The sequence below is a fragment of the Oryctolagus cuniculus genome, chromosome 3 (genome assembly GCF_051225735.1).
Source record: "Oryctolagus cuniculus isolate XC-2025 breed Fujian yellow rabbit chromosome 3, ASM5122573v1, whole genome shotgun sequence".
In the NCBI taxonomy this organism is placed as follows: domain Eukaryota; kingdom Metazoa; phylum Chordata; class Mammalia; order Lagomorpha; family Leporidae; genus Oryctolagus; species Oryctolagus cuniculus.
The window spans coordinates 82,737,026-82,763,705 of record NC_142869.1 but is presented as its reverse complement, the minus strand read 5'-3'; the positions used below and the strand labels follow the sequence as shown (position 1 = coordinate 82,763,705).

At 51.7% G+C, this 26,680-nt stretch overlaps 1 protein-coding gene across 22 annotated transcripts in view; it reads left to right on the top strand.

Annotated features, from left to right (window-relative positions):
* Positions 1 to 26,680, top strand: part of TANC1 (tetratricopeptide repeat, ankyrin repeat and coiled-coil containing 1) — a 246,689-nt gene that overhangs the window by 204,738 nt on the left and 15,271 nt on the right. For 21 of the 22 annotated variants that reach the window (XM_051849489.3, XM_089328272.1, XM_089328273.1 and 18 more), the window contains 5 exons: positions 745 to 853; positions 1,691 to 1,813; positions 9,425 to 9,661; positions 11,325 to 11,510; positions 13,708 to 13,786. In XM_051849489.3, the coding sequence (XP_051705449.2) occupies positions 745 to 853; positions 1,691 to 1,813; positions 9,425 to 9,661; positions 11,325 to 11,510; positions 13,708 to 13,786 (734 nt within the window). Of the gene's footprint in view, positions 1 to 744; positions 854 to 1,690; positions 1,814 to 4,242; positions 4,393 to 9,424; positions 9,662 to 11,324; positions 11,511 to 13,707; positions 13,787 to 26,680 lie in introns of those variants that run through there. The other variant, XM_089328278.1, reaches the window with a different exon arrangement.

Below are 26,680 nucleotides of genomic sequence, written 5' to 3'. Positions count from 1 at the left end.
AATAGACTTCACCACGCCCTTGTTCTTTCTAGGACCTTCTAGTCCTTTCTAGTTTACTTATGAACATAAAATCCTATGCTGAATATCTTGGTGCCTTACAGAGTGAGGTTCAAATCCTGACTCCACCAGTTCTTGTGTGTTTCTTGTGCAGTTAATTCTCCAAGCCTTATTTCCTTATCTGTAGAGAGCAGGAGTTTCTTCTCCCACACTGATGGTGGCTCTTAAGAGAATCTGGCACCTCTCTCCCTCTCTTCTTTCCTTTCTTCCCTCCTCTGTTTGATGATTTTTTTAAGTTAGAATTCCAGGAAAAGGTTGATGCTTTAAACGATGTAGTTTCTTATGGAGCACATACTTGAGTAATTGCTAAGAGTTGGACATTTTGTGAGTGGCTATTGCTGCGACTTCAGCAAGACCCTTTGTCTTATGGCATCTATGCTTTTGTGACAGACAGAAATCAGTAAATTAGGTGCCGAGAGTTTGAAAGGTGGCAGCAGGGAGCAGTGCTTCCACAGAGGAAGCCCTGGCCTGCCCCCAGGCATCCGTAAGAGCCTGTGCACAGCCACGGGGCACTCTAGCACAAGCCCTGAAATGATTGTGGTCGCAGCGGCCTCGCTGTCCTCTTCAGGCGGCGGCTCGCATGCTCCAGGTTGCAGTGCGGAAGCCACCTGGCCATGCCCACACCCAAACGCCTGGGGAGTAGCGGCATGGACCCCCGGCCACCAGACACTGTGCTTCTCGCCCTAGGAATGGACATGCACTCCTGGCGTTCATGTTCTCGCGGCAGGAGGGCAAGCTGAACCGCCAGCAGACCATGGAGCTCGGCCACCACGTCCTGAAGGCGCACATCTTCAAGGTGAGAGGCGCCGCCAGTGCTTCTGGTTTCTTTGTTGCTCTTGCTTTGAGGTCGTGGTTTTAGAGATTCGGTGCAGCTTCGCCAGCTGTCTCAGGAGCCCTCCGAGTGCCCCTCCCTGAAAGTGCCCCCCGTTCTCACTCACGGTCCCTTGCCTCGCACCTCTTGGTAGTTTATCACTCAAGCTGGGACCTACGTGCTGTGGTTAAGTTGTCCTGTTGCCCCCTCTTGCTTGTTTGCGTCTGAAGGCTCCACTTCATTGCCTTTGGTTGCCTTAGTGTTCTGCGTGGGGGACCCCGAATTCCTGTGCTGTGTGGTTTTACACCACCAGGGCGCTCGTTTCACATGGCATCCTGGAACACGTGCCTCTCGCCCCGCCAGGCTCCCTGTCATTTGGTAGTTGTTCCTAGAGAGTCGTGTATGGGTTTGGTTCTCCTTGTCCCCGTGCAGGTGTGAGGATCCCCTTACAGTGATAAGAATCCAGAAGGCACACAGTTTGTGATGCCATCAGCCATTACTGGCCACACCAGGCCCGTCTGTCCATTAGGAATTCCAGATAACGGTCCTCCTCTAACCCTACCCTTGATTCCTTCCCCACGTTACTTCCGTACAAAGAAGCCTTCTCCTTGGCCTCCACCTCCCTCCACGGCACATACGTTGGGTGGCCGGGGCATGCCAATGGCTTGGCCCCGGGTTTTAGGCAGGGAAGGCTCACAGCCCCAGGCTTCCTCTGTGCCAGTTGCTGGCCATTCACACACCTGCCCCCTCCGGTTCCTGCTTTGCCACTGATGTTGCAGATGGGAAAGAGACGTCGGCAGATCTGTCTCTGATTGCTTCCAGGGCCTCAGTAAGAAGACGGGAATCTCATCGAGCCATCTCCAAGCCCTGTGGATCAGTTACAGCACCGAAGGGCTGTCTGCTGCCCTCGCGTCTCTCAGGAATCTCTATACTCCCAACGTGAAGGTGAGCGAGGCTGTGTCGGGGAGCAGGCTCGCGCCCCAGCCCGCGGTCCCTCCTGCAGGCCCGCCTCCCCTGTGCCGGGGCCTGGCGGGAGGAGGAGGAGCCTGCTACTGCACACTATCTTCTGGAAGCTGAGCTTTTTCTCTGATGGGAAGGCGTGGTGGTCAGGGCTGCCATAGGAGCACCGGTGACCACGGTGGGGGCTGCCGTGGGAGCACTGGTGACTGTTCTGGATGGAGGCCATCGGGAGGCATTTCACAAAGGAAACGAAAGGGTGCAAAGACAACCAGGGAAAGGGATTCTTGAAGTGCCCGGGCTCCTGATGCCAACTGCCTCGTTCTGGCTCAGGGGAACTGAAGCACTGCTGAGTGACACCAGAGGTGGGATGTAGAAAAACCATGGCCACCAAAGGTTCTGTGGACACAGACTTCCAACCACCCAGAGGGTGTTAGGTTCTCCGCTGCTGAGCCAAGACCTTCCTGGCTCCTTGGTCTGTGGCTGTCACATCACAGCATTCCGCTCAGCTTTTACTTCTCTCCTCGTGATGCCATCTGGGAATCAAAAACTCATGGGCCACAAAGAATGTTGGGGCCCAGGTCTTCTAGCCTAAGGCTGTCCACAGGAACTCTGGAGCAATTCCCAGAGAGCCTTGTCTCCCCCGTCAAGCTCTTGGCCTAGTGTCAGCCAAGCACTGGCTGGCTCAGTGGTGCTGGGCAGCTGCCGTCCCCTGCTCCTCACTGTGTTCACCAACACCACCTGGGAGAGGACTGTGTGTGCCGGAGTAGGCTCCCTGGGGGACCGTCAGGGGCCCTCTGTCCACACCCCACACCCTCAGTGCTTGCACCTGGGAAGGGGGTGCATCTGCAGGGCACTTTGCTGTGTGCGCTTCTTCCTTCTCCCTCTTCCTGAGCCTCGAGCAGGTGAGGGCATCATGAAGCTGCCTGAGGACCCCGGGGGCAGCTTGCCCAGTCCCCTGCTACCCAGTCAGGGCCTCGGCATGGCCTGCAGAGCAGCTGCCACCTCCAGGTAGACACAGGTGGTGTCTTTGCAGAGATAAAAGTTGCACCACGTCCAGCAGGCTCAGCACTCCACTCAGGGGATAGAAGCTGTGTTGGATTTTAGCCTCGATTGATTCCCGTGGCTGGGCACCCCAGGTGCAGCACAAATGCAGGGCCCGTGACCTGGCGCCCTGCCCTCTCTGTGCTACTCCTTGCCAGATTTCCCTTGTGCTGCAGAGTGGAGGCCAGGGTGCTTGTGCCCCACTGAGCAGGCCCTGCAGGTGTTACAGTGTGGACACGCTCTGGAAAACGAGTGCTAAGCTGCTACCCTTCATCAGCAGGAGCTCATACCTTCTAGGTGGAGTTAGTCTAAAAGAGAAGAATTGGCTAAAAGAAACAGGAACTGGAATGCACATAGTGAAGAAGCTCTGTTAAGGATTTTTTTCAACTCAGATTCTTTAAAAATTAGTTGAAATTACTTTCATAATAACACTGTTTAATCTTTCAGCTAACAGGATGCCAGGGTATTTCAAAAAGTTGATGGAAAATGTGTATCATGAAAATACCATACGTGGATTTCAAAAATTTTTTACACCAAGAGGCCAGTGTTATGGCATGTGGTGGATTAAGCCATTGCTTGCAACACCAGTATCCCTTATTAGAGTGCCAGTTCAACTCTCACCTACTTTGCTGCTCATCCAGCTGCCTGCTAATGCACTTGGGAAGGCAGAGACGGTGGCCCATGTACTTGGGCCCTGGCCACTCATGTGAGAGACCCAGATGGAGTTCCTGGCTCCTGGTTTTGGCCTGGCCTAGCCCTGCCTGTTGCCATTTGGAGAGTGAACCAGCAGTTGAAAGATCTCTCTCCACTCCCAACCTCCTCTCCGTCATTCTTCCACATAGATAAATAAAGTCCAAAAAAATTTTAAATTTACCCTTTAATTCCTCTTCCTATGAACTTTTTAAAGTGCACTTTTATCTTTTAGCCTCCCCATAATTAATAAAATTATATAATGATGACAAAAAAGAATAAAAATGGTGATATCTTTTCACTACATTAATGAATTTATGGGCATAGAATTTTTTAAAGATTGATTTATTTATTTGAAAGGCAGAGTTACAGATCAAGAGGGAGAGACAAAGAGATACCTTCCATCTGCTGGTTCACTCCCCAGATGGCTGCAGTGGCTAGAGCTAGGCCAGGCTGAAGCCAGGATCTTCATCCCACAAGGTTGACAGGGGCCCAAACACTTGGACCATCTTCCACTGTGTTCCCCAGGCGCATTAGCAGGAAGTTGGATTGGAAGTGGAGCAGCTGGGATGTGAACCATCACCTATATGGGATGTTGGCATCGGCCATCGTAGACTGCAGCTTTACCCACTATGCCCCAGTGCTGGCCCTTAGAAGTTATTTTTTTTTTTTTTATTTGACAGGTAGAGTTATAGACAGTGAGAGAGAGGAAGACAGAGAGAAGGTCTTCCTTCTGTTACCCCAAATGGCCACTACGGCTGGTGCTGCACCGATCCAAAGCCAGGAGCCAGGTGCTTCTTGCTGGTCTCCCATGCGGGTGCAGGGCCCAAGCACTTGGGCCATCCTCCACTGCCCTCCTGGGCCACAGCAGAGAGCTGGACTAGAAGAGGAGCAACCGGGACTAGACCTAGTTGCACTTTGAAGAGTGCATTTCTGCTTTATTCTCTAAAGGTCCGTGGTCACCGATGTACATACCACAGCCAACATTACGTGGCTAGAGAGTCTTAAAGCTTCCCATTGCCCTTCTGTTTCTTTCATCTTTCAAAGGAGGAAAAGGTTTTCACAGAATCTTGAATAAATTACAGTAATTTAAAATTGTGCCTGCAATTAAGGACCTTTTTTTAGAGAGTATTAAATGTTGTCATACAGGAATGAATGTCACTCTGAGCAATAATTGCAGTTTGCCACTTTGGTAAATTAAAGTGGCTTGCTCTGCAGTGATTACTGGTCGGAGAGTTTTAACTTCATGGTTTGCTGGCTGTCAAGGACGTGGGCCCCCGCTGCCAGGCCAGGGTCTCACCCACCTGCACCCGGATGCCCCCAGGGTCCTTGCTGCCACTGACTCCAGCCTTCTGTGCACCTGCCTGGCTTTGCTCCCACCGTCTCACAGGACTGGCTGCCAGCCCCAGGGAAAAATTCAAGCAGAGCTTCGTGTCTGAGGCCTGGCCTGACTTCCCTTGGCTGGTGAGGGTCGGGGGTCTGGTCATATTCTGCATCACTTTGTGAAGTGGCTGCACTGATGCGGGCATCCAGTATACATAGTGAGGAAGCCTCATGAGCCACTGGGCAGCGCCTCTTGCGTTCCTTGTGGTCCCATTGCTTTGCCTGTCCTCACTAGCCATCTTCCTTGTCTTCTTGTCTTTATTAAATTCGTGCGTTTACAGGTAACGTTGCCACTTCTGTTATCAGAGCAGAGTGACTGTGGTGGTGACGGCAAGCTTTCCATGCAGTTAGGAAAAACTGTGCAGAAGGAATCCTGTGCCATTGCCCGGCTCGGGGCACAGCGGGCTCTGTGCTCAGAGCTCATCTCTGCGTCACCCGCCCTGAGCCCACGTTCCGGGGCTGGGAAGTGAGCGCTGCGAATGAAGATGGAGGCGTCACAGACGCTAAAGCTCTTGAGAAAACACTTGGCATCTGTTTGGTGCCTGAGTGAGTTGTTTGTGTCGCTGCATTGCCTCTCCTCTGGAACCTGTGGCTCTGCCGTGGGCTCCTGGGGACTGTGGCAGTGCCTGCTGTCAGGAGCTGCCTGCCTGGAGGTTTGCTGGTTCTGAGTGACTCAGGTCCGCCCTCACCTCTGCACAAGACCCCCTGCCGCTCTGAGCTGTGGAGCAGCTCAGGGTGGGCACACAGGTGATGAGGACAGAGGCAGGCGCCTGGAGGGAGCTCCCACCTGTAACTCCTATGGGTCAGAGACCGGGGCGCTTGTCCATTCTGAAGCCTCCATGACAGGGGGATTGAACAAATAGCAGTTAATATTAAATTAGCACAGAATGCTGAGTGCTGTGCTAAATGCTTTGTGAATATGCTTATGTATACGTGGGTATTTGCAGAAAATGTGTATTATGAAAAATGAGCATGAGTTTCACAATTTTTTGCACCACAACCTTATCTCTTAACTCCATTTTGCACAAACCTTTTGAAGTTCTTTTATTTACATGTATATAGATACACTTGATCTTAGCCAAAAGGCCAAGAAGTGATACATGCATATAAATATACACATCTTTTTTGCATACTCATGTTTCAATTTCACAACCACCCGGTGGAGTGAAACTCTTTAATCCAGCTATTTCAGAGGAGGAAACTGAGGTTAAGGTTAGTGGGTAGCTTTCCCCAAATCATGCAGTTAGAAGGGTACCTGGTGTTCAGAAAGTCCAAGCCATGGCTGCAGGTGCATTTGTCACCTGCTGTGTTTACAACCCTGACTTCCAACTAGAATCACTAGGGAGCTCTGGGTGCCAGCGCTGCAGCCCCAGTTAAGTCAGAATCTCCAAGGGTGGGGCCCAGGCGTTGGAAAGTTCTAAGCTCCCAGGTGGTTTCAGTGTGCAGCTGGGTTGAGAACTGTGAGTGGAGGAAAGAGCCACAGACTGACGTCGGCGTAAGTGCTGAAAGTACCGCAGCATTGCAACTGGCAAAGGAAATGTCTCCAGAAGCAGTGAGACTTGATGACTCATCTTTCAGAAAGCTCTGTCCAAAAGCACGCACCGTCCAAGTCAGGTCCTGTAAGGGGTTCCCCAGATTGCTGGAAGCATACCCCAGAGAGGACCTGCTGGGTACAGTGGGGTGGCCTGCTACGCCTGCTCCAAAGCTCTGAGAGGTGGAGTAATTTTCTGAAAATGACACAGTGGGTGGGGCCGGCAAAGTCATGCATGGAATGCGCAGACTCTGCCTGCCTATCCTGTGGTGACCAGCGTCTGGAGTGGCCCCGTGGGAGTGTGAGCGTTTCTGTACGCATCCAAGAATTTCTTCTACATTGCTCGTTGGTCAGAACTGTTCTCCTAGGCCTTGATACAGCCCCCAAGTGTTTCTTCAGCATAGTCCATTTGTTTCCATACTGATAACAATGGCTTTTATTTAGCACTTAGTTTTTAAGAACGAACCTGTGATGATTTACACAGTAGGTTCTGCAGGGGTGAATTGGGCGGTTGGCCGAAGGTCCCTGGTGAAATGTCAGCACTGGGCCAGGAACGCCTCTCTGCTTGCTTGTCCCTCGGTGTGTTTCTGCCATTCACTGACAAGTGCTGGCTGATAGCAGGAGGCTGGGTGGGTGCAGACCTGGGTCAGGCTTCACAGTGGGCCCTGTGATGGGGTAAACTGCTGGGCAGGCAGCCAGGTGGTTGGCTGGCTGGCCAGACAGGGCCGACTCATCACTCACGCATGGCTTGTCCTCCTTACATTTTAAGGACCTGACTCATGGGCCATCCCTGTCCACAGAGGGGCTTTGTTTGCCTGTTTTTCTCCTCTGCAGATTTGTGCATTGTGGAACCAGCGTGAGGTGCCCTGGGTGTGCTGAGGGCTGGAGAGGCCTGGGCTTTATGCACGTGGTGGGGGAGGAGCCATGTGCACAGGGGTAGGAGTAGGGATTTGCTATAGAGGAGGGGGCTTCTCTCTGGGGTCCAGGTGTTGGAGCAAACACCTAAAAGAATGGATGCCCTGGGCTCTGTCTGCAGGCACTGTCAGGGCAGAGCAGCAAGGTTGAGGCTGGCTTGGCACTGTCACAGGACAAGCGTGGGAGCCGGTGTGGCTGCCGTGGGAGAAGCCAGGGAAAAGGTCAGAGAGGAAATGAGCCTGGGTCATGAGCGGCTCAAGCTTCTGCAGCCACTGAGACATCTTCTGACTTCACGTCCGGGTTCCAACCTGTCTAACTTACCGTTGCAAGCCATGGTTTCACCTCCTGGTAGTGTTCCCATTGCGCACCTATCAGCTTGTAAATATTCTGCCAGTTCCTCTTGGGGACACACACAAAGGTGCTTCAAAAAACTCATGGAAAATGGAAGTAAAAGATAAGTTTATCTCAGTGTAGAATTTTTTTTCCTACATGCATTTTTTCATAATATGCATTTTCTGTGAACTTTTCTGGAAGTCTCATGTATGCATAGATCTAAAAGCATTTTGCACCAAGATAAACTTGTCTTTCAGTTTCACTCCACAAGCTTTTTATCACTGAAGTGTATCCTGCATGTCATATGCTTTGTCATCTGTGTGTCTTTTTATCCGTGTGTCTGATAGATGACACAGTCTCTGTGGTGTCACACCTCCAGGCCACCCAGAGGACATGCCTGGTTTGGTGGGGAGCAGTTGATGCAGAGCAGGACCACGGAGGGAGTTGCTGAGAAAATGCACAGGGCATGTCAGTAGTGTTTATGGAGGCTCGCTTTTCCCGGGGACCCGAAGATTCGAAGGAGACACAGTGGTTGTACTTTAAAATCCATAGCTAGATGCCTTTCCCCCGTGGCTGGGTGCAGGAGTCCGGGGGTGGTGGCAGTGTTGAGCTGCTGGCAGCCCAGGGCATGTGCACATTTCCATTTGTTCTGCTTATTCCTTTAGGAATAAATCCTTGAAGAGTAAAGAAAGTATTTGTGCTTACTTGTAGCCTTATCTCACTGTTAATTATTTAATCCTGTAATTATTTCTTTGCCAGAAGAAACGATTTTTTAGCTTTATTTAAGCTAATCAGCAACTTTTCAAAGCGTGGTTCACGCAAACCAAGAGCATCAGCGTCACCTGGGAACCCATTAGAAGCATGTCCCCCAGAGACAGAAATCCAGGAAGGGATGATCATGTGTGCTTTGTAACTTCTTATTTTTAATAGGGGGGGAAACACATCACGGGGACTGGGCCATGTTAACCGTTTTTAGGAGTACAGTTCAGACATGTTGTATATTTTCATACTTGTGCAGGAAATCTTCACAGTTCCTCATCTTGCAAAACTGGAACTATATACATAACGACTATCATTTTCCTATCTGTGTAGGTCCTGGAAACCCCCCTACTCCGTGTCCTTTCTGTCCCTGTGAATTTGACCCTTCTAGGGACTTCAGAAGTGGTAGCATACAGTGTCTGCCCTTGTGTGTGTGGCTTATGTCACTTGGCACACCATCTTCCAAATGTATCCGTGCCATAGCACGTGTCAGACTTTGTACGGCTCGGGAGTACTGAGTGTGTCTGCCACATAGTCTGTATCTGTTCCTCCCTCTGTGGACGTCAGCTTGCTTCCCTGTCTGAGCTGTTGTGAATATGGCTGTAGTGAATGTGAGTGTGCAGGCATGTCTTCGAGGTCCTGTTTTCAACTCCTCTGGCCATGTACCCAGATGTAGGATTACTGTCTCACACAGCAGTGCTGTTGCTAGTTTTCATGACCCCCTGTGCTGGTTCCCCTGCAGCTGCATTGCCTCAGATCTCCACTGATGAGAACGTGCATGATGGCCATGTTCCCATTTGACAGGGCACACACTCGGTGCACCTGAGAACCGCTGCATAGAAATGATGATGCAGACACCCAAGGGTGCCGCCCTTCTCCAGTGATGCTGGTGAGACTGACAGTTCCGTGAAAAACTAATCTTGTTCCGGGACACTGTCTGACAGGTGAGCCGTCTCCTGATCTTGGGAGGGGCCAACGTGAACTACAGGACAGAAGTGTTAAACAACGCCCCCATCCTGTGCGTCCAGTCTCACCTCGGCCACGAGGAGGTCGTCACTCTGCTCCTGGAGTTCGGCGCCTGCCTGGACGGGATGTCGGAGAACGGCATGACCGCCCTGTGCTACGCTGCAGCTGCTGGCCACATGAAGCTGGTGTGTCTGCTGACCAAGAAGGGGGCGAGGGTAAGCAGCAGCCTGTGCCTGGGGCGTGGGCATGCAGGTGTGGAGATGGCCTCGTTGCCTTGCTAGGGTTTTTACCTTCTGGGCCAGTCTTCTCTCCCTTTTGTCTCTGTGTTGTTGAATCACAGTGAGTGGAGAAACTATAGGAAACACAGAAAGGAAAGGCCAAGTGGTGGGGAGACTCCCGGCCACCTGCCCTGTGAACAGGACTGGCCATTAAAAAGCTTGCCAGTGTTGACCTAGAGCTCACTGCGGCAGTGAACGTGGCACCATGACTGGTTGAACAGCTTCCACTTAAGTGTGGAGGTTTTCTCTCTCCTCTTCTTACCCCTTTCTTTTCATGTCCCTTTAAAAAACAATGAGGTTAAGGTACGGGTCTAGGAAGCCATGTGCTTGAGCTACAGGAGCTACACTGCTCAGAATCGCCCTCTCCGCTCCTGCCAGCAAGTGTGCTGGGCATTACTGAGCCTCTCCGTCTCAGAATTCTTGTCTGCCAAAAGAGCAAGCAGTGTCTACCACAGGGCTTTGTGTGAGCCTTAAGCCAGTGTGTTAACGGTAATATGAAATGACTGTATATTATCAGACAAGTTACTCTGGAACTGTTAGTCTTAATAGATTAAACAGGAAGGACGTTGAACTCACAGTAAGCTCTCATTAGGTTTACTATTAGCATTTCATTGGGAAATGTGCCTTCTGAATAACAATTGAGGTAAACTGTTAGTGATTATCTTTTGTTAATGAATTGAGGTATTTAAAGCTCAACAACAACAAAAAAATTAGGCTTATAGTAGCTATCTGGACCTTTTGATTTCTGTTTTTTTTCCCTTTCCAAAGTCCAGCACTTGAGACAGTTGAACTGGAGCTCCTAGAAGAAGGGAAAAGTTGCAGCTAAACATGGCATTGCTGCTGCAGGTCACCTCGCCTCCATTCCCAGGCCCACCTGTCCCTTAGCTTTGATCTGAGGGCAGCAGACACTTCCCATCACAGCTGAAAGCACTTGGGGGAGACTGACTGTCCTGTTGGTGGCTCTTGCCAAGCCTCCAAGTGAGGGTGCATAACTCTCCAGGATTTGTGAGCATGACGAGGTTGGGCCCTGAGCTCCTCTTTAGCACCAGTACTCCTGGGGTTAGACAGGGAGTGATGGGCCAGTAGGAAGTGTGCAGTGCACATGCACACCCCCTTTCTGGCTAGCTCAGCTCCCCTGACTCCTGCCAGCGTGTCCAGGTCTCCTGCCTGCAGACAGCTTCCTGCCCCAGGCAGGTGCACTTTCACTCCCTCTCTTCCTGGGTCAGAGCTGTTTCCAGATCCCTCGCTCTCCCTACTTCCCTGGGTCAGTGACAGAGAACTGCCGTCATCCCCAACTCTGCAGCTTGTCACAGCAGTCTGGGGTGCTCCGCCAGGACACCCAGAGCTGGAAACAAGACTGTGGCTAAGGTTTTGGTCTCTGTCCTCGGGCATGGGTACAGGTTGCTGGGGCAGCATGGGAGTGAGGCAGGTGTTCCTTGATCCTTGGTTCCACACAGGGAACCCAAGCCCTGAGCACTACATCCTTACCATGAAGGAAGTCAGACTAGGGCTGGGGTTTGCACACTGGATGTGTGGTGCCCTCCTGTTCTCAGAGGAGAAGCGACGCTCACTTGTGTTCTTCCCCTGCTGCTGTCCCCAGGTGGACCACTTGGATAAGAAAGGCCAGTGTGCGCTGGTCCACAGCGCCCTGCGGGGCCACAGTGACGTTCTCCGCTTCCTGCTGACCTGTGAGTGGTCGGCGGGGCCGTCGCAGCCGGGGGCACTGAGGAAGAGCCAAGCCCTGCAGCAGGCGCTGACTGCAGCCGCCAGCATGGGCCACAGCTCGGTGAGTGGGGACGTGGGGCTCCGCTGGGGGAAATGAGACGCTGTAGCCGGCTGTATTGCTGTGGCAGTCGCTGCCTCCGAAGTGGTGAGCCTGTGACCACTGGCAGAATGAAGGAAAACAGGATTTCAAGAACGAGCTGCTGGCTTTGGCCTTGCATCATGCCTGCGAGTGGAAACAAGAGAGAGCCCTGTCACTGCCCCATGTGTGCTGGGGCCTGGCAGGTGTCTTTCCCGTGCAGGCCTGGCACTCCTGCAGCACAGCCTGGCAGCAGTGTTCTCTCGCCTCCCTCTGCCATTTCTCCCTCCCTGGTCTTTTACCTTGCAGCCTCGAGAGTTATGCTGCCGCCCCTCCCCCGCGTTGATTCATTTGTTCATCCTTGGGATCTTTTAAAAATAATTGCATGGAATCCTCATTCTAAAATTATCCCTGAGTATTTGAAGAATTTTTAAAAATAGGACTTGAATGTTTGGATAGTATGTAAGAATGCTGGCCATTGGCCTCCTGCACGCAGTTGGCGGGGGGGGGGGGGGGCCTCCATGCAGTCCTTACCCAGGGCATTTATTTCTGAGAGGTGTTGGCATTCCTCAGTTCAAAGATTTATTTGTCATCTCCTAACCTGTGTGTCTGAGCTTTATCCATGAATTTAATAACATTTTTTTCTCTCTCTCTCCCTTGTACTTCTCACTCCCTATTATAGTAAACAATTAGAGGTACGAGTGTTTGGTAAGATTCTTTCCCTAAAATGGCTAAAAGTAAATTTAAATGCAGAGCTGGATAGCTCTCTTTTGGCATTTAAAACCCATGGACAGACACACACATAAGTTATCATGTCCTGCGGGCTGGCTAACTTTTGGCATTAAAAATAAAACATGCCTGCAGATACACACAGAGAGTGTGTTACGTACACACGTCCAAACATGTAGATGTTTTTCCTTTTTACCCTGCTGCCCAAGTCGGAGCGGGTCTGAGCTGTGAAAAATCACCCTTGGGAGGCACGTGTGGGCCACGTGTGGATGTGGCCCTGGGCTTGGCTCACACTCCCTCTCTGTTCAGAGCTGGCCGGCAGGAGCGCTGAGCGAACACACCTGAGCGCAGCCGGTGACCATCTCATTGAAGACAGCAGGGTCTGTTCCACGGCCGTGAAGGGTCTGTTGGTTTCCTAATGCCGTCCCAACTGGTGGCCACAGATGGGGTGTTGAAAACAGTGCCCATTTCCTCGTACAGCTCTGGGGGCAGAGTCTGACCCTAGGGTGGCAGGTGGCCATGCTCCTTCTGATGCCTCTGGGGGAAAATCTGTCTCCTGGCACTTTCTGTCTGCTCGAAGACACAGCCCTTTCCTCCCTCTTCTGAGAGCCTCATTTTACCTTCAGCTCCCGTCTCCCCTTCCCCTCTTGCCTCTGACGAATACTGCCATGCTTGTGTCAGGTGTATATCAGACATACTCCTTGGCGATTTGGGATAATTGCCTTGTTTCAAAATTCCTACTCAGATCTGCAGTGCCCCCGTGCCATTTAACAAGCACGCGTTCTAGGGGGAGGATGTGGTTATACTTGGGAGCCATTATTCAGCCTAGCATGAAGCGTATGGGCTGGGAGACAGGATAATGGCTTTGTCTTTCTCCCCTGTCACTGCTGTTGCTCAGGTCCAGCACGGATGCGTCTGTCTCCCTGAGACCAGCACCCCTGCCTCTGTGTGTGACCCAGCCTGCTCTTCAACAGGAAGAGTCCCAGGAGAGAAAAGAATAAAGCTGCCAGTAGAAAAATTATTTGGACAATACTTAGAAAGCAATTTTTAATTGAAAAAGCCATATATCAAAGTGTTTTCCTTTTTAGTAAATAAAAATGGGTTTACCATCTTCTGATTTCTGCAGAAACCGCACTTTGTATGATCTGCCATGTCCTTTGTTGATTAGGCTGGCGTATTTGGGTCATGTTGGAATTCATTAGAATTCTGAGTACCTAGTAATCCCGAACGACGTTGCTGAAACTCACTGAGATTTTTTTCAGATTCTTCTCCAAGTGGAAGTGTGAATAGCATATGAATTATGCTCGAAAATGATTTTCATTATATTTTCTCTCCTTGTGCAGCATGAGATAACAATGGTTAAAAAACAACACTCTCTCTCCTTTGATACGTGGGATATAATAAGCACCCATTGCTACGAGAACTCATTAAATCACCTTGCCACTTCTGACAGGTGGTCCAGTGCTTGCTGGGAATGGAAAAGGAACATGAAATAGAAGTCAATGGCACCGACACACTGTGGGGAGAAACAGGTAATTATGCTTCCACTGCTTGTAGTCCGGGCAGCCGCCTGACGTGTTAGCCCCGTCGTGGCCTAATTGTCTTAAGAGTGACTGGTGATGCTTGTCCTATTTTTACTCCATCGTGAGGCATTTGAAGTTTCAAGCTTTGTAAATTTTCCAAATGAGCGGTAAAACTTTGCTAGAAGCGAATGGAATTGGGTTGTGTTGAATGAGACCAGCAGTTACCATGCATCTAATGAATGTCAGATGGATGGAGAAGGTGTCGTCTTCTGGTTTCCCAGCCTTCACACGGCCTAACCCTAACTCACTGATCTCCCTGCACGTAGGGCAAAGTGAGCCGGGTGGAAACTTCCCTCCCAATGTTCAGGGGGCTGGAAAGTGGCTCAGGAAGGCAGCTGTATCCTGCATGCCTTGTAGAACGAGGGGAGAACTCAGGACTCACAGGGCCCACTTAAAACACCGAATACAAGGTCAGGGACGTGTTGCAGGGGAAGGAAGCCTTAGAGGAATACATTTTCATGAAGATTTGTGGCGGCAGTGGTGCTGTTTTGAAATTCTCCGTTTGACTGAACTGGTATTAGAACAACAAGACCTTAAACTGAGCTGTTTACGATCGATACAGTCAGACTGTTTAATAAGCACTGTCAGGTTGTATTCTTGTGTGTCCGTGGTATATGTGGTTTCCATTCCTCACACAGATTTTTTTTCCAAATGTTCTAAATGATTTCCTCATGAACCAAACGGGGGCTTGGAGAGGTTATTACCTATTTACCCTGCGGAAGGGCCTCGGCCCCCTCCAGGGCTATCGCTGTTTGCCACTGGTCATGGCGGGGTCAGAGACGGACCTTGGCAAGGCTCTAGGCTGCAGAGGAAGTGCCAGACTCCCAACTGGTTGGGTCCTACGTAGGGCTAAAAGTGTGCAGGTTTAAGTATGCCCGGCACTAGCTCTGAGTGGAGTCCTCTTCTCACCTGCAAATAATAACAGTGCAGTCTACAATTTGGTCAGAGACAAGTTTCCACCAAATTCCATATTGTGTTGTGGGCAGCAGCATATAGCACCATAAATAACCTGATTTGCTGGTTGCCAGAAGGTTCGAATCTCTGGACTTGCATTGCCAACATCACCAACTTTGGACAAATTACTGTTTCTGATCCAGTGAGGTGAACAGTAGCTGCCTGGGACTGAGTGAGGACGTAGGGAGGCAACTCCATGCTGCCCAGGTACACCTGACGATAAGAATCTCCTGGGGCATTTGCACTTAGACATTCTGATTCACTGGGTCTGGGGAGAGCCTGGGACTGTTTTCTAGGCCAGAGTCCCAGGGCGTGTCAGTGACGCATAGCTTGAGGGAGAGCAGAGCTGTGCAGAGCCGTCCCAGGTGTAGTTGTGCAGTGCGGTGCCCATGACAACGGCACAGGCTAGAGCTACTCGTGGGACACCACCCGCTAACCTCAGGTAGGACTCTGTGACCTGCAGGAACAGTGTGTTTTTTTTCTTCTGAAAGAAGAATCCAGAGAAGGGATGACTGAAGGCTCTGTGCGAACTCTTGTTTTTCTCTCAGTGACCACTCCTGAATTTCAGTCTCTCCTTGAGAATCTGCCTGCCAATGGATAGCTAAAGAGATGTGGAGAGGCCGGCGCCGCGGCTCAATAGGCTAATCCTCCGCCTGCGGCGCCGGCACTGCAGGTTCTAGTCCCTGTCGGGGCACCAGATTCTGTCCCAGTTGCTCCTCTTCCAGTCCAGCTCTCTGCTGTGGCCTGGGAGTGCAGTGGAGGATGGCCCAACTGCTTGGGCCCTGCACCCACATGGGAGACCAGAAGGGAGCACCTGGCTCCTGGCTTCGGATCAGCGCAGTGTACTGGCCGCAGCGCGCCAGCCACGGCGGCCGTTGGAGGGTGAACCAACGGTAAAGAAAGACCTTTCTCTCTCTCTCTCTCTCTCTCTCTCTGTCCACTCCGCCTGTCAAAAAAAAAAAAAAAAAAAAAAGAGAGAGAGATGTGGAGAGACTCTAGGCTTCCCACCAATCTTTTTTTTTTTTTCCAACTTATTAAAAAGAGACAGAGGGAGGGAGTGGGAGAGGGAGAAAGAGTTCTCCCATCTACTGGTTCACTCCCCCAAATGCCCATAACAGCTGGGGCTGGGCCAGACTGAAACCAGGAGCCAGGAATTCAATCTGGATCTCCCATATGGGTGGCAAGGACTCAACTACTTGAGCCAGAGTACACATTAGCAGGAAGCTAGAATGGGGAGCAGAGCCGGGGAGATGGAACCCAGGCGCTCTGATACGGGATGCAAGCATCCTAACTGCTGCACCCAGCACCTGCCCCAGTCTTGTTTCTCTTGGAAACAATACACATTGCCTGTCTGTCAGTTTCTATAGGCAAGAAGTCTGGGCACAGCTTAGCTATGTTCTCTGCTTGAGGGTCTTACCAGGCTGCACTCTACCCACTGGCCTGGGTTGTGTTCTCAGCAGAGTCAGCTGGGGAAGGACCAGTTTCCAGGCTCTGTCTGGTTGTAGGCAGAATTCCCCTCTTCATGGTTATGTCCTGAGTCTTAATGAAAAGGTGCGTGATTGTTCAGCCCCATTCTTCCGAAGCCTGGGCTAACCTGCAGATCCCTGCGGCCGGGGAAGCAGTTCACACCCTTCCTCAGCAGGCTGCAGGGTGAATTTCATCAGCCAACAGCTTATCTGAGACACTTTTTAAAATTCAGACCGTGAAAAAGCAAGCAAAGCAGTATTTTTTAATCTTAAGAGATCCACCGTAGGTCTCAGTGAACTGCCTGTCAATAAAACCAACCCTACCTTCTCTGTGCATTTTTCTACCTGGTGCCTTCTACCTGTGCTCCTTTGAAACGACCACCCTTGTCTGCCCCCAACCCCTCCTGTTTTCCGGGTCTGTGTTTGTCATAGGAATGCCTTCAAATCTTGCAGGGAAAATTTTAGATGAGAGAACACATGCAAATGTAGGGCTTCATAGGGACATAGCCTCCATCATCCAGAACGTGGGGTCTGTGCTACCGGACCCTGAGTGTGGGAATGATGGCAGATAAGCCGTCTGAGTAGCTTTCTAGAGCACCTGCTGGCTGCAGTCCGCAGAGAACCGAGAGCCTGGGTAGTGATGGCAGGAGCAGACAGGTCAGCTCCTGCTCCCTGTTTTCACCACGCCTCCACTTACAGCAGCAGCCCTGGGCGCTTCCCCTACCTGTGTGGGCTGTACTGCCATGTGCATGGTCTACAATTGCAGTAGGAACCCTAGGGAGGAACAGCAAGTATTTCGCTTCCTGGTTTTGTTTGGTGCTTGTTTCTATATGCATTCAATGGTGCTTTGTGTCCAAAACACTTTGGAATGAACCTTGTTTGGCATTAGCCACAGCACCAGGACAAGAGTCCTGTGAGTGAGTGCCATGTGGGGTGGTGGAAGGCCCCAGAACAGCTGGAAGCTCTGTGTTTACAGTGCAGGTCGTTATTTCTCTGTTGGTGTGTATACCTCCCTGATCAGTGTAGATGTAGCTGTGAGCACCTTGGCCCCGAATTCCAGCTGCATCTGTTCTCGGCTCACCTGCCTGTCTGTGTTGTTTTCTGGGCATCACCCTTTATGGAGTGTAGCTGCCTGCCCACCTCTTCCCTCACTCAGAGCCACAGTCCAGAGGTGGGGGCACTACATCTGTGCATCGAATTCTTCTCTGTTTCCTGACAGCAGAGCCCCTTGGAGTCCCAGTGTGTCTCCCTCACACTGCGGAGTGTGGTAGTCATGCCTGCTGCTGACTGGAAGCACCTGCCCTCACTGAGAAGTGATGACCACTGCCAGCCAGGGAGGAGAGAGTGCAGGGGTCAGCAGGCTGGCGTGAGGGCCCTCTGCCTTCTGGCTGTCAGGAGCCGGGAGGGTCCTGCACCTTCAGTGTCCTGAGCGTGGCCCTGCCAGGCCCTCTGAGTGTATCAGACATTGTCCCAGGAAGCCATGTCTCCCAGTGAGGTTCAAAGGGATGAAGAACTATGCATCAGATTCTGGAGACATTCATGTACATCAGGAGCAGTGTTTAGTTTGGGGGTTTATTGCTGCAAACCTGCAGCATGTTGGAAACTTCCAGACCATCGCTACCAATTTCGGAGAGCAGTGCACTTAACTTGAGGAAGTTTCCTCTTCCACCAGCATCTGCATTTCCTTATGGTCTAATTCTTAGGGACCAGCCCTGAGAGATGAGTTGTGTGGTTCCACAGCCCTTTAGCACTCCTCCAGCTGTTCAAGGCTGTCGTGCAGAATGAGGAGGCCTGTGACCCATCAGAAGAGAGCACAGAGCACATGCTGGGTATTTGCACCTAACTGCACAGCCCTCTGCTGCCGGGGCCCCTGGCTCTGGTGGCTTTTACAGACTCGGGAAGTCCTGCAGTTTCTGGGCAGCCTGGACCGTGGCGTGCACCCATCCGATGCTTGTGTTATCTCTGTCTCTGGCGTTCCACAGCTGTGACGCATTCACGCCAGCTCCTGTGAAGTCTTGACTAAACAGAGTTCCTGTTTTCATGTCAGTGTACGATGTGAATCAGCCCAAACTGAAATGACCAGAGATGCTTAGCTGGTGACCTCATGCTACTGGAAATGGTTAGAGAGCCTGTCTCTCAGAACTCCAGGCCACTGTCAAGTGTGGGAGCCTGCCCTCTGCCAGGAGAGACGAGAGCCCCTTGTGTTCCAGTGCTGGCCGTCTTCCCTGCACGCATGCTGTGTCCTGAGCAGAGCCTCGCCCCCATGCCTCCTCTGCTGCTCTCTGTCCCTTTGCAGGACTTTCCCTGATGCTGCTCATTTGACACGGGGCTGTTTTTCTCACTGAGGACAGAAATCTCTGTCTTGTGCTCCCCTAGCTGTGCCCCTTATTGAGTGCTGTCCAAGAGAACTTTCCGTCTTGATGGAAATGTTCTGTGTGTGCTGTCGAGCATGGTAGCCACTGGCCCACCGTGTATGCTGAGCACTTGAAGTGTGACAAGTGCTGTAGAAGAGCCGCATTTTACCCTCTTACTTTAAATATCTACATGTGACGAGTGGCCACCAGACTGGCAGCGCAGGACCAGTGCCGGGCTGTCCCATTGCTCTTGACAGATTGGACTGGTGAGCTTCAAGAAAACAAAGCCTTTTCATGTTTAGGATGGGTGGTAGTCACTTTGCAGAACATTTTGAGGAAGTACATGTTCTTTGTGGCTGCGAGGAAGGGGTGAGGAGCCTGGTCACTCAGAAGCACTCTGTGTCCTGATGGCCTTGTGTCATGTCCTGCTAGATTCCTCTGGTCCAAGTTGTTGGTGCCATGTCTGTGCTGAGGCTGCTGAGTGTATCCCAGCATAAGCATGGCTGACCCAGCAAGATGACCATACCCATTCCATCTTTGCATTCCTAACATTTCCTGCTCTATACCCTGGGTGGGCTGGGCCCTCGTGAAGGTCCCCAGCAGCAGTCCCACCCTGACTCAGCTTTCCCAAGCTGCCTTCAGGCCCAGGGCCTGGGCTTCATGACGACAGGATACCTATGCTTCCAAGGGCTGCCCTACCCAGGCTTCTGAAAGAGGGTGCCGCATCAGAGCTGGCTGGATCTCAGACTAAAACACCTCATATGCAGTGTGAAGTCAGTGCTAACTAAAATAAACAAACAAACAAACACCCCAAAATTAAGTAAGTTAATTAAGAGTCAGAGAACTCCCATCCGCTGATTCAGTCTTCAAGTGCCTGCACCAGCCAGGGCTTGAGGAGAAGCCGGGAACTCAATCTAGGCTCCTACATGGGTAGCAGGATCTGCATTAGGAGGAAGCCGGAGTCGGGAGCCAGAGCCAAGTATCAAACCCAAGCTCTCTGGCATGGGAAGCAGGCATCTCAACCACTAGGCTATGCACATGCCCCAAGTAAGTGCTGCTTTAATTGGTAAATGCTTTCCAAAGTATTTAGTCCTTGTAATCAATCATGTGTTATGGTCAAAGCTATTAAAAAAAGTCTTTTTGCCTCCGTTTTTTAAGAGGACCTGGATTTTCTCCACTGTCAGTGGAAGTGTTGGGTTGTGTTAGTATGCATTGTTTTTGGAAGTGCTTTGAAGCACTTTAGTTCAGCATGTATGCCAATCACGGTGAACTTGAGTCTCAACCCTGTCAGTCAGTTGGAGGTGGAGTGGCTCACACCTGTTTCCATGTTGGGCCATGAAGCTGGGTAATGAGTTGTGCTCCATACTTGATGATTTAGAAGTTTCCCTCTTGTCTCTGTGGACCTGCTTCAGCTCACCACACTGTAGCTCCTGTAGCTCCCAGCACACATGGACTCAGGCTGTGGATGGCTGGGCTTATGGCCTCTGAGACCACTGCAGATGGCAGGGATGGGATGCCCTGTTGTTGGCTTAAAAGTGACCCTTGGTTCATTGACACTTTAGCTTGGGATTTTTAGAGAGAAGGTGCTGTTTGGTAAAGATTTCTGGATTGAGTTTGTCATTCAACTATGCACGTCTCTCAGGGCAAGCATTTCAAGTGAGGGACCAAAAGGAAGGAGTCTGCCCGACGTTGGCCATGCATGTGTTTGTGTGACCATGAACAACAGATGAAGTTCTCCTGCACGGAGAAGCTGAGTGACTTCCTGCTGTACAAGCAGAATGATAGATTTGAGATCTCATCAGCACTTGTTTAGGGGAGTCTTCAGCCAGGCATTCCTTCCTCTGCAGCGAATGTTTTAAGAGGGCACAGGAAAACGAGTGGGTGTTGAAATCCAGGTTTTTGTCAGTCTGAACAAAGGTACAATGTTTTCTTCCTTAAAGATGTGGATATTGGTGCTTACCACTTTTTAAAAAAGGATTTCTTTGTTTGAAAGGCAGAGTTAGAGAAACAGAGAGAAATTCCATATGTTGGTTTACTCCCCAAATGGCTGTAATGGCCAGAGCTGGGCTGATCTGAAGCCAGGAGCCAGAGGCTTCTTCCAGGTCTCCCACATGGGTGGCAGGGGGCCAAGTGCTTGGGCCATCCTCCCCTGCTTATCCAGGTGCATTAGCAGGGAGTTGAATGGTAAGTGGAGCAGCCAGGACTCGAACCTGTGCCCATATGGGATGCCAACACCACAGAACATCGTTCCTCACTTCCATTTTTTCCCACCAGTCTGGGTGGAGTGGAAGAGTGTTCAGGTCTTAGCAAGTTCCTTTCATCTCATGGAACCTGCCCTCTCGCAAAGACACAAGGAATTGCCCAACAAAGCATGCTGTGAGGATGACGGCTGCAGGGCTCAGCCCTACTAGGGGCAGGGCTACTGTGGGCCAGCCTCTCTGAGACCCACAAGGTGACAGCCACTGTGGGGAGCAACTCGGACTAGACTAAGTTACTGGAATTAAGACCTATTCTAAGGCCGGCGCCGTGGCTCACTAGGCTAATCCTCCACCTTGTGGCGCCGGCACACCGGGTTCTAGTCCTGGTTGGGGCGCCGGATTCTGTCCCGGTTGCCCCTCTTCCAGGCCAGCTCTCTGCTATGGCCAGGGAGTGCAGTGGAGGATGGCCCAGGTGCTTGGGCCCTGCACCCCATGGGAGACCAGGAAAAGCACCTGGATCCTGGCTCCTGCCATCGGATCAGCGCAGTGCGCCGGCTGCAGCGGCGGCCATTGGAGGGTGAACCAACGGCAAAGGAAGACCTTTCTCTCTCTGTCTCTCTCTCTCACTGTCCACTCTACCTGTCAAAAATTAAAAAAAAAAAAAAAAAAAAAAAAAAAAGACCTATTCTATGCATCTGCTCTCTCACAATATGGCGCTGGGAGAGGAGTAAACAGCTTCTGCGCAGCTGCCTCCAGTTCAACCAATAACCTGCAGGAGCTGATCCTGTTCCTGATTGGAGGAGAGCAGCGTGCTCAGCGTGTGGGTAGCAGAGTTGGGACTGGTGGAAGAGGACTATAAAGGAGGAGAGAGACAACATGCACCAGGAACATCTAAGGGGAACATCCGGATAACATCTGAGCAGCCCCCGAGAGAGCTGGCCGGCGGTGTGCCGCTCCCCCGCGGAAGTGGGGAAAGTGGCAGGGGGGCCCACCCCTCCACAGAGGTGGAGGGACGGCAGCCAACCCGGGAAGAACCAGCAGCAAACCCGGGAAGGGCCAAGCAGACAAAAGAACAGCGCAGGGTCTAGCGTCGTTCCTCCGCGAAGAGGAGGAGCGACATAATGGTGCCGTGACTCGGATAGGAACAGCACAGGGTCCTGTGTCGTTCCTCCACGAAGAGGGGGAGCGACATAATGGTGCCGTGACTCGGATATGAAGCCTAGGAGGCATAATGGTGCCGTGACTTGGATAGGAAGCCTAGGAGCAACAAGGCACGTCCAGAGGGCAGCAAAGCAAAACACAGGCCACGGCCGACTTCACAGGGCAGGGCACGGGGAGGGGCTGTCACTCCTACAAGGTTTTTAAAAAGTGATAAAGTCCCTAATGGCAGTCTACCGAATGTTAGATAACTGAGAAACTGAGGACATTTCTTTTCCTTTACAGTCAAGGAGGGTGTCCATGTGGAGAGTCAAACATCACAGACTGTGTCCCTTCTAATGCTTTCACTTTGGCCACAAATCAGTGATAGTTATGCTTACTGCTAAAGTTGGTGGTTTGTTTTTTCATTTCCCTCTCATGTTTTTGAAAGATAGGAAAGACCAGTATAAGAGGAAATAAGTTGCAGAAGTGAACACAAGTCCACAAGCAAAGCAGAAGCCGCTCTGCCCAGGCACCTCTTAGCCAGCAGGAAGTGTGTCCTGCAGGTGCAGTCCATGTGGCTGATGTGACATCGGGGGCAGCAGGGGTAGCATGGGCAAGGTGGGAGCTGCCTGTGTGTGCTGACTTGCCCCCTTCTCGCCAGGTCTCTAGTGGCTCAGGAAGGCATAATGCCCGGTTATGACCCTTGGTCCCCGCAGCACATCCCCGTGCGTTTGAGTGACTGACCTGCTATGAAACTTTGTGAACAGCCCTACCAATGGAATGAATGTGTTCCTCATTGACAGTTGAGTTTGGTTAATTCAGATCTTTATCCAGAGAACTTCAGTTTTTTAGAGTCGTGCAGACGATCCGTCTTATGATACAAAGAACTGTTCCTCACTGATATTTTCAATCCGTTGAGACTGTTGTGCGTCAGTTTTGTCTTGAGACCAGCAGCTGTGGCGACAGGCCCGCCCCAGCTCAGGGTCTTTGAAAAACCGCATGTGCTTTCCTGCGGATTTAATTACAGAAATGCCATCTTGTTCAGGGTTTCTCAAAGGAATGGGATCATGTCTGATTTGCATTCTAAAAAGTGCTATGTGTCCACACTGATTCTAGAGTCCTCCTTGGATGTTCTTGGCCCGAAGACATGGGGACCATTGCGGACCAGCAGGGCTCTGGCCCTGCCCCCGGCTTACAGAGAGCAGTGACCTTTGCCACAGTGACAGGAATTCCTGGGCGTGGCCTTGCCAGTGCTCTGTCTGCTCAGGCTTGTGGCTGAGCATTCCTCTGTCTCCTCTGTTTCCCAATATGGTATCCCCAAGTCCTCGTGCAGCTGACCCTGGAGATGCATCCTTGCCCCAGGGAGTTGGCAGCAATGCGGCCAGAAATACTGAATCCCAGCAGCACGCCAGAAACACAGGGCTCCTTGTGTGTGGCATCTTGTATCGCCGAGAGCCTGGTTAGGGCTTTGTATTCAGAGGTGAGCAAAGGCTGCCTGTGCTGGCAGGTTCTTTATCCCCTCAAAAGGAAGTTAACCACTCGGCGCACAGCAAGCCAACCTATACGGAGGACGGGCCCAGTCTGGGGTGGCATGCTGGCTGTTGCCTGTCAGCTGCCCCAGCCTCTGGCTCCTCCCTGTTTTCAGTGCCAGCTGTCATTCCTGATGTCCCACTCTTGTAGGAGGTCAGCCCAGCTGCAACAGCCCAGCTGCCTTCATTTAGAGGCCCCATTTCTAAGGGGCACCAAACTTGTTGAGCAAATAAAAGACCGAGCTGCGTGGGGATGGGGTAGTCCCGTGTGACAGTGTCCCATGGTGTCCGTGGTGTTCCACCGGCCCTGCCTGCCCAGGCTGCAGACCTGAGCATGTCTGTTCCTGCTTGTGCGTGTCTGTGGGTCCATTCCTCTCCAGTGAGTCACAGCTACTGGAGGAAGAGCCGTTCCCCCAGGGAGCAGAGCTGGTGAGGTACAGCAGGGCCCAGCGGCTCATTTCCAGCTCTCCCATCCTACCTACTGCAGGTCACATCTATATCAGCCCAGCTGTGTATGTTGTAGGGCAGGAAAAAGTGGCTTTCTGCTTCTGCTTCATGCTTCTGAGTTGGGACAGACCTCATGACAACATCCAGGTTACCAGGAAGAACAAAGCCATTCTGTAACATGAGTACTGGCTTTTTTTTTTTTTTTTTTTTTTTTAAAGATGTGTTGAGTTACAGAGGAGACAGATCTTCTATCCACTGGTTCACTGACTGGGTGGCCACAATAGCCAGGGCTGGGCCAGGTTGAAGCCAGCATCCAGGAGCTTTGTCCAGGTCTCTGCTGTGTGTGGCAGGGGCCCTAGCATTTGGGCCTTTTTCTGCTGCTTTCCCGAGGCCATTAGCAGGAAGCTGTGTCAGAAGTGAAGCATCCAGGACAGGAACCGGCACCCACATGAGCTGAGGGTGTTGCAGGAGGTGGCTTTAGCCACTACACCACAATGCTGGCCCCATGAATACCTTTTGTATAAGTAGGAGACTCTCAGAGAAGTGAGTAGATCTCAGAGAGGTGGCATTGACTTCAGCTTAAATACCACCGCCTCTGAAACCAAGGTGAAGGATGTGTGGAGGCTGGTGATGGGCGAGCATCCAGGAAAACCATGGTCAGCGGGGGCAGGTTGGTGAGTCTGGTGCTCCATTGGTCAGGTCTCTGGTGATGCAGTCAGAGAGAGACCCTTTCATGTGGAGATTTCCTTCAGAGATGACAGTTTCCCACCCATGAGGGTAATTCCAGCTCTGTTTTGTTTCTCAGACAGGCAGAGCTCTTCCATCTGCAACAGCCAGGGCTGAACCAGGACAAATCTAGGTACCTAGAACTCAATCCAGGCCTCTCCTGTGAGTGGCAAGGACCCAAGTACTTGAACCATCATTACCTGCTGCCTCCTAAGGCACGCATTAGCAAGGAGCTGGATCAGAAGGGGAACAGCCAAGATTCCGTCCATATACTCTGATGTGGGGTGCAGGTGTCCCAAGCTGCAGCTTAGCCACTGTACCCCCCACCCCCAACACATATGCTTCTGCTTCTAAGTCTGCAGTTTCTCAAAATTATCAGTGCCAAACAATCCTTATACCAAAAAGGCATGTTTTGGGGTAGCGTGTTCTGACCTCTACCACTGTATAAGTATCACAGGCCCCATCATTGTCCTGGCAGGAACAGAGGCTAATAGTGCCATGGCAACTCTGCTGGGACTGGCCTGTATAGACTCGGTTAGCATGGACAAGGTCACCTAGGCCACTGGTCTGCAAACATTTTGCATACAGGAATCTCCCCCCGTCCATCAGTTTCTAAAACTGGCATCAAAACTGTTAATGACCGTTTATTTATAAGATTAAATGTGTGCTCGGTAAGGACCAGGACTTCGTGTGAATGGCACCTGCTGCAGCGTCCACGTCCCTTCCGTGTTCTGCCCCCGTCACACCGTCTGCAGAAGGTCCGCGTCCACCCAGATCAGTGCGGCAGATGGCAGCTGTTGTTACTGTGGCTCTTCCTAGACAAGGAATGCTGGGATGAGACAGATGACAGGAAAAGCATTGTTATGGTCACTGCCCAATGACCGGCGACTTGGGCCAGCTGTGTTCATGCACTGGGTGGCCTCAGAGTGTTCAAACTTAGTAACGGCAGTTGGGATGGTTCAGTGTTGCACTTGTCATAAACTTTTAAATAGTTAGGTGCATTGAGAGAATGGAATCAGAATTAAACACCAGGACTCCAGCTTTACAAATGTGGGTGCTGAGAGGCCCAGAGAGCTGGCAGGTTTGTCAGGGTCCCACACAGCAGGTGGGACCAGACTGTGTCTTCATGCCTCCTGTCCTGTGTCCTTGATCCTTGGGGTTGCTTGTGTTCTAGAACCTTGGTCTATAGGCCTTCTGCAACCTGCACCAGGAACTCACCGAACACACCGCTACTGCCAGCCCTGACTTCTCATGAGGACCTTAGCCAGATGTACCAGCTACTTAGAGCGCTCCAGGGGACAGTGCTGTGCCAGGGTGGGGAGGAGCTGAGGAGAGCAAGTCCTCATGGGAGACGCCAGCCGCTTTGGATGGGGACTGCTCTTGGCCAGTTAGAAGCTGGCTCCCTCAGCTGGGGCTGTCTGGAGTCAGCTCTTCATTTGTGACCTCCCCTGCCCCCACCACCACACCCTTGAGTGAAGTCATGAGTCAGGACAGATCCCTTTCAGTGTGTTTTTTGTGTTTTCACTGTGTTCTCCTGAGGGAGAACCTACCCCAGTCCAGGAGCGGGTGAGTGACAGGGAGTGGAACATTCGGAAAGGGCCAGGCCTGCAGACTGTACCTCGCCGCCTGTCCCGGGTGAAGCCACAGTCCCTTTCTTGCTGAGGTCCCCACTCGCTGCCTCACACGGACTGAGGACCACAAGCACAGCGAGAGCCGACTTGCCCTGTGGAAGGACGGAGAAAGTGCACCTGCCCCACCGCCTTCCTTGGCTGGGCTTTGATGTCCCAGGACCCCAGGCTCAGGGCTGCCCGGTGCCCTCGCTCTCTCCCAAGGCCTGCGTCTTTCCCCTTTGCAGGTTGGAAGCAGCGCTCAGGCGTACTGTGGGTGCCTCCCTGTGGCACATGATGAGGTGAAGTTTCGACCCTGGGACCTGAGGACTGTCCTCAGAGACTCTGGTCCCTGTGGAGCTGCTGCTGGTCCCAGGAGGTTAGGCACTGGTGTCCCATTTCCATCCCTGGGTTGGAAGCTA